The sequence below is a fragment of the Heterodontus francisci genome, unplaced genomic scaffold, assembly GCF_036365525.1.
Source record: "Heterodontus francisci isolate sHetFra1 unplaced genomic scaffold, sHetFra1.hap1 HAP1_SCAFFOLD_593, whole genome shotgun sequence".
Classification (NCBI taxonomy): domain Eukaryota; kingdom Metazoa; phylum Chordata; class Chondrichthyes; order Heterodontiformes; family Heterodontidae; genus Heterodontus; species Heterodontus francisci.
The window spans coordinates 740,059-755,716 of NW_027141628.1; the positions used below are offsets into that span (position 1 = coordinate 740,059).

Here is a 15,658-nt window from a genome sequence, read left to right on the forward strand (position 1 = left end):
TGGATGGGAGGATTTATCCTAGGCTTCTCTGGGAAGCTAGGGAGGAGATTGCAGAGCCTTTGTCCTTGATCTTTATGTCGTCATTGTCGACAGGAATAGTGCCGGAAGACTGGAGGATAGCAAATGTTGTCCCCTTGTTCAAGAAGGGGAGTAGAGACAGCCCTGGTAATTATAGACCTGTGAGCCTTACTTCGGTTGTGGGTAAAATGTTGGAAAAGGTTACAAGAGACAGGATTTATAATCATCTTGAAAAGAATAAGTTAATTAGCGATAGTCAGCACGGTTTTGTGACGGGTAGGTCGTGCCTCACAAACATTATTGAGTTTTTCGAGAAGGTGACCAAACAGGTGGATGAGGGTAAAGCCGTGGATGTGGTCTATATGGATTTCAGTAAGGCGTTTGATAAGGTTCCCCACGGTAGGCTATTGCAGAAAATACGGAAGTATGGGGTTGAAGGTGATTTAGAGCTTTGGATCAGAAATTGGCTAGCTGAAAGAAGACAGAGGGTGGTGGTTGATGGCAAATGTTCATCCTGGAGTTTAGTTACTAGTGGTGTACCGCAAAGATCTGTTTTGGGGCCACTGCTGTTTGTCATTTTTATAAATGACCTGGAAGAGGGTGTAGAAGGGTGGGTTAGTAAATTTGCAGATGACACTAAGGTCGGTGGAGTTGTGGATAGTGCCGAAGGATGTTGTAGGGTACAGAGGGACATAGATAGGTTGCAGAGCTGGGCTGAGAGATGGCAAATGGAGTTTAATGCGGAAAAGTGTGAGGTGATTCACTTTGGAAGGAGAAACAGGAATGCAGAGTACTGGACTAATGGGAAGATTCTTGGTAGTGTAGATGAACAGAGAGATCTTGGTGTCCAGGTACATAAATCCCTGAAAGTTGCTACCCAGGTTAATAGGGCTGTTAAGAAGGCATATGGTGTGTTAGCTTTTATTAGTAGGGGGATCGAGTTTCGGAGCCACGAGGTTATGCTGCAGCTGTACAAAACTCTGGTGCGGCCGCACCTGCAGTATTGCGTGCAGTTCTGGTCACCGCATTATAGGAAGGATGTGGAAGCTTTGGAAAAGGTGCAGAGGAGATTTACTAGGATGTTGCCTGGTATGGAGGGAAGGTCTTACGAGGAAAGGCTGAGGGACTTGAGGTTGTTTTCGTTGGCGAGAAGGAGGAGAGGTGACTTAATAGAAACAATTAAGATAATCAGTGTGTTAGATAGGGTGGATAGTGAGAATCTTTTTCCTCGGATGGTGATGGCAAACACGAGGGGACATAGCTTTAAGTTGAGGGGTGATAGATATAGGACAGATGTTAGAGGTAGTTTCTTTACTCAGAGAGTAGTAGGGGCGTGGAACGCCCTGCCTGTAACAGTAGTAGACTCGCCAACTTTAAGGGCATTTAAGTGGTCATTGGATAGACATATGGATGAAAATGGAATAGTGTAGGTCAGATGGTTTTACAGGTCGGCGCAACATCGAGGGCCGAAGGGCCTGTACTGCGCTGTAATGTTCTAATTCTAATTCACTGGATACAGGCGTGGCGCCTGAGGATTGCAGAACTGCTAATGTTGTACCTCTGTTTAAAAAGGAGCGAGGGATAGACTGAATAATTACAGGCCAGCCAGTCTAACCTCAGTAGTGGGCAAATTATTAGGATCAATTCTGAGAGATAGGATAAACTGTCACTTAGAAGGGCACGCATTAATCAAGGATAATCAGCATGGATTTGTTAGGGCAAGACCGTGCCTGACTAACTTGATTGAATTTTTTGTCGTAGCAACAAGGAACAGATGAAGGTAGTGCAGTTGATGTGGTCTACAAGAATTTTAGCAAGGGTTTTGACACAGTCCCACATGGCACACTGGTTAAAAAAATAAAAGTCCATGGGATCCAGGGAAATGCAACAAGCTGGATACAAAATTGGTTCAGTGGCAGTAAACAAGGGGTAATTGTTGTTGATGGGTGTTTTTGCAACCGGAAGGTTGTTTCCAGTGGTGTTCCGCAGGACTCAGTACTAGGTCCACTACTTTTTGTGTTAATATAACAACGATTTGGACATAAATATAGGGGGCATGATCTAGAAGTTTGCAAATGACACAAAAATTGGCGATGTGGTTGACAGCAAGGAGGATAGCAGTAGACTGCAGGAAGATATCAATGGACTGGTCAGGTAGGCACAAAAGTGACAAATGGAATTCAATTTGGAGAAGTGTGAGATGATGCATTTGGGGAAGTCAAACAAGGCAAACGAATACACAATTATTGGGAGAATACTGGAGAGGTGTACAGGAAATGAGGGTCCTTGGAGTGAATGTCCACAGATCCCTGAAGGTAGCAGGACAGTGGTTAAGAAGGCATATGGAATCCTTTCCTTTATTAGTCGAGGTATAGAATATAAGGGTAGGGAGGTTATGCAGGAAAAGATCGGATGTCCACCAAAGCTACTAAGTATCATCACCTCATTCCATGACAATATGAAAGGCACAATTCAACATGGTGGCTCCTCATCAGAGCCCTTTCCTATCCTGAGTGGTGTGAAACAGGGCTGTGTTCTCGCACCCACACTTTTTGGGATTTTCTTCTCCCTGCTGCTTTCACATGCGTTCAAATCCTCTGAAGAAGGAATTTTCCTCCACACAAGATCAGGGGGCAGGTTGTTCAACCTTGCCCGTCTAAGAGCGAAGTCCAAAGTACGGAAAGTCCTCATCAGAGAACTCCTCTTTGCTGACGATGCTGCTTTAACATCTCACACTGAAGAATGCCTGCAGAGTCTCATCGACAGGTTTGCGTCTGCCTGCAATGAATTTGGCCTAACCATCAGCCTCAAGAAAACGAACATCATGGGGCAGGATGTCAGAAATGCTCCATCCATCAATATTGGCGACCACGCTCTGGAAGTGGTTCAAGAGTTCACCTACCTAGGCTCAACTATCACCAGTAACCTGTCTCTAGATGCAGAAATCAACAAGCGCATGGGTAAGGCTTCCACTGCTATGTCCAGACTGGCCAAGAGAGTGTGGGAAAATGGCGCACTGACACGGAACACAAAAGTCCGAGTGTATCAGGCCTGTGTCCTCAGTACCTTGCTCTACGGCAGCGAGGCCTGGACAACGTATGCCAGCCAAGAGCGACGTCTCAATTCATTCCATCTTCGCTGCCTTCGGAGAATACTTGGCATCAGGTGGCAGGACTATATCTCCAACACAGAAGTCCTTGAAGCGGCCAACACCCCCAGCTTATACACACTACTGAGTCAGCGGCGCTTGAGATGGCTTGGCCATGTGAGCCGCATGGAAGATGGCAGGATCCCCAAAGACACATTGTACAGCGAGCTCGCCACTGGTATCAGACCCACCGGCCGTCCATGTCTCCGTTATAAAGACGTCTGCAAACGCGACATGAAATCGTGTGACATTGATCACAAGTCGTGGGAGTCAGTTGCCAGCATTCGCCAGAGCTGGCGGGCAGCCATAAAGACAGGGCTAAATTGTGGCGAGTCGAAGAGACTTAGTAGTTGGCAGGAAAAAAGACAGAGGCGCAAGGGGAGAGCCAACTGTGCAACAGCCCCAACAAACAAATTTCTCTGCAGCACCTGTGGAAGAGCCTGTCACTCCAGAATTGGCCTTTATAGCCACTCCAGGCGCTGCTTCACAAACCACTGACCACCTCCTGGCGCGTATCCATTGTCTCTCGAGATAAGGAGGCCCAAAAGAATATAAATCATTAGTTAGGCCACAACTGGAGTACTGTGCACAGTTCTGGTCACTTCATTACCGAAAGGATGTAATTGCACTAGACAGGATACAGAGGAGATTTATGAGGGTGCTACCAGGACTGGAAAAATGCAACTATGAGGAAAGATTGGATGGGCTGGGGTTGTTCTCCTTGGAACAGAGGAGACTGATGGGAGATTTGATTGAGATGTACAAAATTGTGAGGGGCCTGGATAGAGTGGATGGGAAGGACCTATTTACCTTAGCAGAGGAGTCAGCGACAAGGGAACATAGATTTAAAATGATTGGTAGAAAGATTAGAGGGGAGATGAGGAAAGGCTTTTCACCCAGTGGGTGGTAGGGGACTGGAAATCACTGCTTGTAAGGGTAGTAGAGGCAGAAACCCTTAACTCATTTAAAAAGGTGTCTGGATATGCACCTCAAGTGTCATAATCTGCAGGACTATGGACCAAATGCTGGAAGGTGCGATTAGGCTGAGTGGCTTGTTTTTGGCTAGTGCAGACACGATGGGCCAAGTGGCCACTTTCTGTGCCGTAAACTTTCTATGACTCTAACAAATCAGATCAAAGCTCTGCAGTCCTGCTACATCCAGTTGTGAATGTTAGTGGACAGTTAAACAACGAACCGGAGGAGGCCCCATGAACATCCCCATTCTCAATCAAGCATTTGCAAACAACTTCAGCCAGAAATGCCGAGCGGATGATCCATTTGCATTCCTCATGAGGTCTCCAGCATCGCAGATGTCAGTCTTCAGCCAAATCTATTCACTCCATGCAATATTCAATATTTAGGAAGGACAGGCCAAAAGGGAAAGGTGAAGTAGCGTTGTTAGTAAAAAAGGAAATTAATACAATAGTGAGGAAGGATATTAGCTCAGAGAATTCTGATGTGGAATCTGTATGGGTGGAGCTAACACCAAGGGGCAGAAAACGTTGGTGGGGGTTATATATAGACCCTCAAACAACAGTGATGTAGAGAATGGCATTAAACAGGAAATTAGAGACGCATGCAATAAGGGTGCAACTGTAATTATGGGTGAGTTTAATCTACATATAGATTGGGCAAACCAAATTAGCAATAATACTGCAAAGCAGGAATTGCTGGAGTGCGTACGTGATGGTTTTTTGGACCAATAGGTTGAGGAACTAACTAGAGAACAGGCCACCCTAGACTGGGTATTGTGTAATGAGAAAGGATTAGTTAATAATCTTGTTGTGTGGGATCCCTTGGGGAAGAACGACCACAAATTCTTCATTAAGATGGAGAGTGAGAGAGTTGATTCCAAGACTAGGGTCCTGAATCTAAATGAAGGAAGCTATGCAGATATGAGGCGCGAGTTGGCTGTGATAGATTGGGGAACGTTACTTAAAGGGTTGGCTAGCATTTAAAGAGCGCATGGATGAATTACAATTGTTCATTCCTGTCTGGCATAAAAATAAAAACGGAAGGGTGGCTCAACCGTGGCTTACAAAAGAAATTAGCGATAGTATTAGTTCCAAGGAGGAGAAATATAAAATGGCCAGAACAAACAGCAAACCTGAGGATTGGGAGCAGTTTAGAATTCAGCAAAGGAGGACAAAGGAATTGATTAAGAAGGGGAAAATAGAGTATGACAGTAAGCTTGCAGAGAACATTAAAAACTGACAGTAAAAGCTTCTGTAGAAATATGAAGTGAAAAAGATTAGTGAAGACAAATGTGGGTCCCTTACAGTCAGAAACGGAGAAATTTATTATGGGGAACAAAAAAATAGCTGACCAATTAAATACATACTTTGGTTCTGTCTTCACAAAGGAGGACACAAATTACTTCCCAGAAATGTTGGGGAACATAAGGTCTAGTGAGAAGGAGGAACTGTATGAAATCAATATTAGTAGGGAAATGGTGTTAGGTAAATGGATGGGATTGAAAGCCGATAAATCCCCAGGGCCTGATAATCTGTATCCCAGAGTACTTAAGGAAGTGGCCCTAGAAATAGTAGATGCATTGCTGGTCATTTTTCAAATTCTATAGACTCTGGAACAGTTTCAATGAATTGGAGGGTAGCTAATGTAACCCCACTCGTTAAAAAAGGAGGTCAAGAGAAAACAGTGAATTATAGACCAGTGAGCCTGACATTAGTAGTGGAGAAAATGCTAGAGTCCATTATAAAAGATGTAATAGCACAGCACTTGGAAAACAATGACGGGATTGGACAAAGTCAACATGGATTTACGAAAGGGAAATCGTGCTGGACAAATCCACTGGAATTTTTTGAGGATGTTACTAGTAGAATAGATAAGGGAGAACCAGTGGACTTTCAGAAGGCTTTCGATAAGGTCCCACATAAGAGATTAGCGTGCAAAATTAGAACACATGGGATTGGGGGTATGGTACTGACATGGATAGAGAACTGGTTGGCTGACAGGAAATAAAGAGTAGGAATAAACGGGTCTTTTTCCCAGTGGCAGGCAGTGACTAGTGGGGTACCGCAGGGATCAGTGCTAGGACCCCAGCTATTCACAATTTATATTAATGATGGAGATGAAGGAATTAATTGTAATTTATCCAACTTTGCAGACGACACAAAGCTAGTTGGGAGTGTGAGCTGTGAGGAGGATGCAGAGTAGCTCCAGCGTGATTTGGACAGGATGAATGAATGGGCAAATGCAGTATAATGTGGATAAATGTGAGGTTATCCACTTTGGTGGCAAAAACAAAGGCAGATTATCTGAACGGCAATAGATTGGGAAAGGGGGAGGTGCAGCGAGACTTGGGTGTCCCTGTGCACCAGTCGCTGAACGTAAACATGCAGGTGCAGCAGGCAAATGGTATGTTGGCCTTCATAGCGAGAGGATTCGAGTCTGGAGTATTGTGTGCAGTTTTGGTCTCATTAAAGGATGTTCTTGCTCTAGAGGGAGTGCAGTGAAGGTTCACCAGACTGATTCTTGGGATGGCAGGACTGATGTATGAAGAGAGATTGGGTCGATTAGGCTTGTACTCGCTAGAGTTTAGAAGAATGAGAGGGGATCTCATAGAAAGCTACAAAATTCTAACAAGACTGGACAGACTAGATGCAGGAAGGATGTTCCCGATGGCGGGGGAAGTCCAGGACCCAGGAGTCACAGTCTAAGGATAAGGGGTAAGCCATTTAGGACTGAGATGAGGAGAGATTTCTTCACCCAGAGAGTGGTGAACCTGTGGAATTCTCTACCACGGAAAGCAGTTGAGGCCAAATTAAATATATTCAAGAGATAAATAGATACAGTTCTTAGGGCTAATGGGATCAAGGGATACGGGGAGAAAGCGGGAACAGGTTACTGAGTTTGGATGATCAGACATAATCGTACTGAATGGCGGAGCAGGCTTGAAGGGCCGAATGTCCTACGCTTGCTCCTACTTTTCTATATCAAGAAATGGCTAAGTGCACTGGATACAGAAAAGGTTATGGGCCCTGAGAACATCCTGGCTGCAGTGCTGAAGACTTATGCTCCAGAACTAGCTGCATCCCTAGCCAAGCTGATCCAGCACAGCTGCAACACTGGAATCTCCCTGGCAATGGGGAAAATTGCCCAGGTATGTTCTGTCCACAAATCCAATCCGGCCAATTACCACCCCATCAGTCTACTCTCAAACATTAGCAAAGTGATGGATAATACGGTCGACAGTGCTATCAAGCGGCACTTACGCACCAGAGCTCAGTTTGGGTTCCACCAGGGTGCTTAATATTCAAGGATATAAAGTGTGAAAGGTTATAGACCCGAAACATTAACTCTGTTTCTGTCTCCAAAGATACTGTCTGACATAAGTATTCCCAGCATTTTCTGTTTTTATTTTAGATTTCCAGCAGCTGCAGTATTTTACTTTTGTAAAAGGCAGATCGTATTTGACTGATCTAATTGAATTTTTTGATAAAGTAAGAGAAGGTTGATGAAGGGAATGCAATGAATGTTGTCTATATGAATTTTAAGAAACTGTTTGGTAAAGTACCACAAAAAAGCCTGGTCAACAAAATTGAGGCTCATGAAATAGGAGGATCAGTATCACCTTAATAAAAAAATTGGCTTAAGGTCAGAAAACAGCGAGTTAGTCATAGATATGCAGCACAGAAACAGGCCCTTTGGCCCACTGTGTCCACGCCGGCCTATCTATTCTAATCCCATTTCCAGCACTTTGCCTATAGCCTTGTACGCTATGGCGTTTCAAGTGTTCATCTAAATACTACTTAAATATTGTGAGGGCTTCTGCCTCTAACACCTCTTCAGGCAGGGTGTTCCAGATTCCAAACACCCTCTGGGTGAAAAAGGTTTTCTTCAAATCCCCTCTAAACCTCCTGCCCCATACCTTAAATCTATGCCCCCTGGTTATTGACACCTCTGCTATGTTTCTTCCTATCTATGCCTCTCAATTTTATATACCTCAATCAGGTCCCCCCCTCAGCCTTCTCTGCTCTAAGGAAAACAACCCTAGCCTATCCAGTCTCTCTTCATAGCTGAAATGCTTCAGCCCAGGCAACATTCTGGTGAATCTCCTCTACACCCTCTCCAGTGCAATCACATCCTTCCTATAGTGTGGCGACCAGAACTGTACACAGTTCTCCATCTGTGTCCTAACTAGATTTTTATACAGCTCCATCATAACCTCCCTGTTCTCATATTCTGTGCCTCGGCTAATAAAGGCAAGTATCCCATATGCCTTCCTAACCACCTCATCTACCTGCCTTCAGTGATCTATGGACCAAGATCCCCCCGGATCCTCTGTACTTCCTAGGGTCCTGCCATCCATTGTATAGTCCCTTGCCTTGTTAGTCCTCCCAAAATCCATCACCTCACACTTCTCAGGATTTATTCCATTTGCCACTGCTCTGACCATCTTACCAGCCCATTAATATAGTCTTGTGGTTGTGGTAAATGGTTGATTTTCAGACTGGAGCATGGTGGACAGTGGTGTTCCTTAAGGGTCAGTGCTAAGACCACTGCTCCTTTTAGGAATAGAGTAAAATTTCAAAATTTGCCAGATACCAAACTTGGAGGTGTGACAAACAGTGAGAATGGTACCAAATGACAGCAACAGGACATAGATAGACTGGCAGAATGGGCATACAAGTGGCAGATGGAACTCAATAGAGAAATGTGAGGTGATACATTTTGGCAAAAGGAATAGGGAGACACAATATAGACTTAATGACACAGTTCTAAAGATTGCACAGTGACAGAGGGACCTGGGGGTTCATGTGTAAAGATCACTGAAGGTGACAGGACATATTGAGAGAGTAATCAGCAAAGCATATTGAATCTAGGGCTTCATAAATAGACATATGGAGTACAAAAGCAGTGAAGTTATGCTGAACCTTTATGAAGCTCTGGTTAGGATACGACTGAAGTATTGTGTCCAGTTCTGGTGACACTTTAGGAAGGATGTGAGGGTCCTCTAGAGGGTGCAGAGATTTACCAGAATGGTTTCAGGGATAAGGGATTTTAGCTACAAGGTTAGGTTGGAGAAGTTCTGATGAAAGTTCACAGACCTGAAATGTTAACTCTGTTTCTCTCTCCACAGATGCTGCCAGACCTGAATATTACCAGCACTTTCTGTTTTTATTTCAGATTTCTAGCATCCACAGTACTTGGCTTTTATTGGAGAAGCTGGGGTTGTTCTCCTTGGAGCAAAGGAGTTTAAGGGGAAATTTGATAGAGATGTACAAAATTTCAACAGGTTTAGATAAGGTGGACAAAAAAAGCTGTTCCCATTAGTTGAGGGTGCAAGGACTAAAGGGACTCAGATTTAAGGTTTTGGGCAAGAGATGTAGGAGTGATGCGAAGAAGAATTTTTTTTTATTGAGCATGGGGTAATGACCTGGAACTCGCTGCCTACGAGGGTAGTACAAGCAGAGATGATGAACGATTTCAAAAGGAATTTGGATGGGCACTTGAGGGAAATCAACTTGTAGGGCTACTGGGATAGAGTGGGGGAACGGGACTGATTGTATCGCTCTACAGAGAACCAGCATGGACTCAATGGGCCGAATGGCCGCCTTCTCTGCTGTTATGACTATTACTAAGTCAGGATGATATGTGACTTGGAGGGCAACTTGAAGGTGGTGCTGTTTCCATCTATTCTTGAACAATCTTACACTGAGCCAAATATAACATTCATCAGGTGACAGGTCCTTTGGGGTCCGAGCTGTAGTTGTCACGAAGTGTGAAACATGCAACCAATAGTTCATGAGTAAACTGATCAGCAAGGTGTCAGATTGATGGTGATCCTTACCCCCAGGCAACATAGGGCTCCACCATCTTCAGCATTTTCAATGATGTCTTGTTCAATTTGACAAAAGCCCCACTGTAGAGTTTGCGAAGCCGTAACATCTGAACAATTTTCCGCACCTTAGGACTGACCCCATGAATCCTGCCAAAACCAAGCAGACTTAGTTGACTGAATTAAATATTGGGCATTATTCAATAATGGCTTTGCATCTACTGCCCGAGGACGTGGCAGCTGTGATACTCACGGTCTGATACGCACTGCAAAAGCCAACTTCTGTCCCACAGGTACTTCAGTCACACCCGGCTTCTTTGCCATTCGAACAAACCGCACTTCATCACGGTATTTCTGCCTGGAGTCTCTTATAAAATTCTCAACTCGCTTAAACCGTATCTGCTTCCCCTTCTGAAGCTGAAATGAAACAGGCACAACTCACATTTAGATCAGTCTAAATGTGCAGGCAAACAGTTCACTGTCCGACTCAGAAGAAAATGTTAAATATCAACTCATAATCTCAATTAAAATTCATCAATGTTATTTTGGAAAGTTATGTATTGTGCAACACTCTTCATAAAACAGGCAAATTTATTTTACTACATCTGATTAGCTACTCTCCTCACATCTTACACCCGATCGGCGACTCTACCAGAGAGGGCATCATTTAACACTTCATCTGAAAGACACCACCTTGGCCAATGCAGCACTCCCTTGATACTGCTGTGTCACCACAATCTGACTCAGAGGCAAGAGTGCTACCACTGAGACACAGGATAGGTACCAGACATTTTAACCAACTTTATACATAGGTGCGGTAGCATAGGAGTTAAGTGTTACTGCACTAATAATCCAGAGGCCTGGACTAATGCTCCCAAGGCAAGTTCAAATCCCATCATGGCAGCTGAGGAATTTAAATTCAACTAAATAAAACATGAAATAAAAAGTTATTACCAATAATAGTGACTGTGAAACTACTGTAAAAACCCATCTCATTTCCTTCCCTAAAGGATATTAGTGAATGAGAGAAGCAAAGAGTATAAGAGACTGCTAACATAAAAAAGGGAATCCAAAAGTCTTCCATAGGCATATAAATTGTAAAAGGGTGATAAATGGTGGAATGGCACTGATAAGGGATCAAAAAGGGGATTTATGCAAGGAGGCAGGGCGCATGGCTGAGGTACTAAATGAGTACTTTGCATCTATCTTTACCAAGAAAGAACATGCTTCCAAAATCATTGTGGAGGAGGAGGTGGTTGAGACGCTGAATGGACTAAAAATTGATAGAGAGGAGTATTAGGTAAGTTGATTGTACTTAAAATTGATAAGTCACAGGACCAGATAGGATATAGAGGATACTGAGGGAAGCAAGGATAGAAATTGCAGAGGCACTGGCCATAATCTTCTAATCCTTAGATACTAGGTGCTCTCAAAGGACTGGAGGATTGCAAATGTTACACCCTTGTTCAAAAATGGGTGTAAGGATAAGCCCAGCAACTAGAGGCCTGTCAGTTTAATCTCAGCTGTGGAAAAGCTTTTAGAATGATAATCCAGGACAAAATTAAGTCATTTGGAAAAACGTGGATTAATTAAGGAAAGCCAGCACGAATTTGTTAATGGCAAATCATCATTAATTAATGTGATGGAAATTTTTTAACCAGGTTAACGGAGAAGGTTGATCACAGTTGTATTTTCTTTTTCTTTTCTTTTGGGCCTCCTTATCTCGAGAGACAATGGATACGCGCCTGGAGGTGGTCAGTGGTTTGTGAAGCAGCGCCTGGAGTGGCTATAAAGGCCAATTCTGGAGTGACAGGCTCTTCCACAGGTGCTGCAGAGAAATTTGTTTGTTGGGGCTGTTGCACAGTTGGCTCTCCCCTTGCGCCTCTGTCTTTTTTCCTGCCAACTACTAAGTCTCTTCGACTCGCCACAATTTAGCCCTGTCTTTATGGCTGCCCGCCAGCTCTGGCGAATGCTGGCAACTGACTCCCACAACTTGTGATCAATGTCACACGATTTCATGTCGCGTTTGCAGACGTCTTTATAACGGAGACATGGACGGCCGGTTGTATATGGACTTCCAAAAAGAGTTTGATCAAGAGCCACACAACAGGCTTGTCAGTAAGTTGAAGCCCAGGGAATAAAAGAGACAGTGGCAGCATTAAGTTGGCTGAGTGACAGCAAACAGAGAATAGCAGTGAATGGTGGTTTTACGGTATATGGTGGGGTCAGTAATGACCTACACTTGAGTGTACAGGGCACAATTTCAAAATGTGCTGATGAAACAAAACTTGTAAGAATAGCAAACTGTGAGGACAGCGATAGACTTCAAGAGGACAGACAGGCTGGTGGAATGGGTGGACATGTGGCAGATTAAAGTTAATGCAGAGAAGTGTGAAGTGATACATTTTGGTGGGAAGAACGAGGAGAGGCAATATAAAACAAAAGGTACAATTCTAAAGAGACCTCAGCAGCAGCGGGTCCTGGGAGCACACTTGCACAAATCATTGAAGGTGGTAGGGCAGGTTGAGGCATACAGGATCCTGGGCTTTATAAATAGGAGCATTGGGTACAAAAGCAAGGAGCTTATGGCAAACCTTTATAAAATACTGGTTCAGCCTCAACTAGAGTATTGTGTCCAATTCTGGGCACCACACTTAAGGAAAGATATGAAGGCATTGGCAAGAGCGCAAAAAAGATATTTTTTTATTCGTTCATGGGATGTGGGCGTCACTGGCTAGGCCAACATTTATTGCCCATCCCCAATTGCCCTTGAGAAGGTGGTGGTGAGCTGCCTTCTTGAACTGCAGCATGTCCATGTGGAGTAGGTATACCCACAGTGCTGTTAGGAAGAGAGTTCCAGGATTTTGACCCAGTGAAGGAACGACGATATAGTTCTAAGTAAGGATGGCATGTGGCTTGGAGGGGAACTTGCAGGTGGTGGTGTTCCCATGCATTTGCTGCCCTTGTCCTTCTAGGTGGTTTGGAAAATGCTGTCTAAGGAGCCTTGGTCTATTGCTGCTGTGCATCTTGTAGATGGTACACCATCTGTTTCTCATCCAGAAGGAAAGATGCATTGCTTGATGTAGTTCTAGGAAATTAGGTACGTCAGGTGAATACGACTAAGGGAAAGCTCTGCCGCAGCAAAGACATAGCGGGAATAGGAAAAGGGCAAGGGACTAGGAATAAGGGAAGAGCTCTTTAAAAGAGAGGACAAAGGGGTGAAAAGCTGAATGGTCTTCTGTACTGAAACTTCTGGGATTCTATATAAAACTAAGTTTAAAAAGTTACTGCTCATGGAACATGGGATAATAGGGCTGGAAGAGACCATTCCACCCTTCTGGCTAGCCCGGTGTGGACCTTTTGCAAGATGCCATTAGACAGAGACACAGAGAAACAACTGGCAGAACAACGGTGGCCTGTTTCCAGCTAAAATTTCATTGCTGCCGAGTAAACTATCAAATACAGCTTGGAGCAGAGAGAGAGTGAGCACCTCTTCTACAGGGAGCTAATCAGACCAGTAAAATGGAGGATTATCAGTGCCCACAAGTACATCAGACCTTTCTCTTTTCCTGTAAGGCTTGTTTGGCCTGAGTGGCTTTAATGGCCTGGTAAGCCTTCCTCCTCTTCAGTAGGTTCTCTGGGACAAGCGGTAGCTTCTTCTTCTCCCTGAAAAATATAAGCAGGATTCCCACACACAGCAAGTTAGTTAGAAAAACTGCAGAACCTCAAACTAAAGCACATTCAAATGAGAGGAAGGACAAAGGGCTGAAGGTACTGGGTACACTCAAGGTTTCAGAGGCTGCAATAGTGCACAAATGCTATGGGATCCACAAGGGAATCTATGGCTCACCCTCTCTTTGCAGTAAATGTTTGTGGAGGGCCCTCAACACTTAAAGGCTGAGGCAGATGGGCTTCATGACTACTGATTAGTGGAATCCTACCTCCCTACTGCCTGGGACTCATGACACAATACCAGTCATTGAATGGATAGGCCATGAGATAATGGCAGAAAACAACAGTGACAGTTAGAATCGACATTATAACAGAGACCATCTCTGCTCTTATTGATAATTTCCACTTAAACAGATCCTTTAACATAGAAAAACATCCAAAGTCACCTCACAGGAGATATAAACAGAAAAAAAGAACTCTGAGCCAAAGTAGTAGATATCGAGAGGGGTGACAAAAAGCTTGGTCAAAGAGGTGGGTTTTAAAGGCGATAAAACACAACCAAGGTATTCCAGAGCGTATGGCCTAAGTAACAGAAAGATGGGTGGTAATAGTGGGCTGAAGGACATACAGAAGGATCCGGAGGTTTGGGGAGCAAGGGGTTTGTGTGATGAATCATTACATCATTACAAGAGACGCCAAAGCACTTCACCGACAATCAAATACCATGGGATCTTCTACATCCAACTGAGATCAAATCGGGGCTTCAGTTTAACATCCCATCCAACAGTGCAACACACCCTCAGTACTGACCCCTCCAACAGTGCAGGACACCCTCAGTCCAGTTCTGGGCACTGCGCTTTAGGAAAGATGTGAAGGTGTTAGAGAGGGTGCAGAAAAAATTCACAAGAATGGTTCCAGGGATGAGAAATTTCCATTATGGAGATAGACTGAAGAGAAGGCTGAGGGGAGATTTGATAGAGGTATTCAAAATCATTAGGGGTCTGGTCAGAGTGGATAGAGAGAAACTGTAACCAACTCGTGAAAGGGTCAAGAACGAGAGGACACAGATTTAAAGTGTTTGGTAAAAGAAGCAAAAGTGACATGAGGAAAAAATGTTTTCATGCAGCAAGTGTTGAAGGTCTGGAATGTGCTGCCTGAGAACGTGGTGAAGGCAGGTTCAATTGAAGCATTCAGAAGGCAATAAGACAGTTATATGAAAAGGAAGAACGTGCAGGATTATGGAGGGAAGGCAGGGGAGTGGAACTGAGAGAATTGCTCTTTTGGAGAGCCGGTGCCGACATGACGGGCCGAATGGCCGCCTCCTGCGCTGTCCAGTTCTGTGGCTCGTCTGTGATTCAGCGCCGAACCTCCGACGCTCCCTCAGGAAGGCACTGGGAGTGTGGCCTGGATTACGGGCTCAAGGCTCCCAATCGGGGTTGGAGGGTCCGCCGCCTCAAGCGACATCCTGCTCCCTTACTGCAATAAAAAGACCTAATCCAGCGCCATCTTTATCCGTTTCACCGTCCGGCCTCTCTCGGGGTGGATGGCCGCGGATTCAACTCAGGCCAATTCCACAACTCACCCGCTCTCCGCCATTGCAACCCTGCAGAGTCTCACACGCATGCGCAGACAAGCGAAAAATGCCCCAATCCTCAACGGCTGAGGCTCTGCTGCCCCCTACCGTACAGGAGACTAACAACAAACACAAACCTGTGCAGACAGAAGCACAGAGTTATATTGTAGTGTGACAGCAGTGGCAATCAGGTAAGTGATTTTCATTTTTTTTCTTTTATTCTCAACTCGTTGTATTCATTAGTAGCAGGGTTTACTTGCAGTAGCAAGGTTTATAATTTAAAAGCAAGATACTGCAGATGCTGGAAATCTGAAATAAAAATAAGAAATGCTGGAAATACTCAGCAGGTCTGGCAGCATCTGTGGAGAGAGAAGCAGAGTTAATGTTTCAGGTCAGTGACCTTTCATCAGAACTGACAAGCATTAGAAATGTGAAAGATTTTAAG

General features: G+C 44.4%; 1 protein-coding gene across 1 annotated transcript in view; it reads right to left on the reverse strand.

The window, feature by feature from the left end:
• rpl7l1 (ribosomal protein L7-like 1) overlaps positions 1-15,298 on the reverse strand; it is a 51,329-nt gene extending 36,031 nt beyond the window's left edge. The window contains exons 1-4 of the mRNA XM_068027574.1: positions 15,223-15,298; positions 13,526-13,634; positions 10,222-10,385; positions 9,981-10,118 (exon numbers count right to left, since the gene is read on the reverse strand). Coding sequence (XP_067883675.1) covers positions 9,981-10,118; positions 10,222-10,385; positions 13,526-13,634; positions 15,223-15,263 — 452 coding nt within the window. The 5' untranslated portion in view covers positions 15,264-15,298. The remainder of the gene's footprint in view (positions 1-9,980; positions 10,119-10,221; positions 10,386-13,525; positions 13,635-15,222) is intronic.
• Between the last annotated feature and the right edge of the window lie 360 nt (positions 15,299-15,658).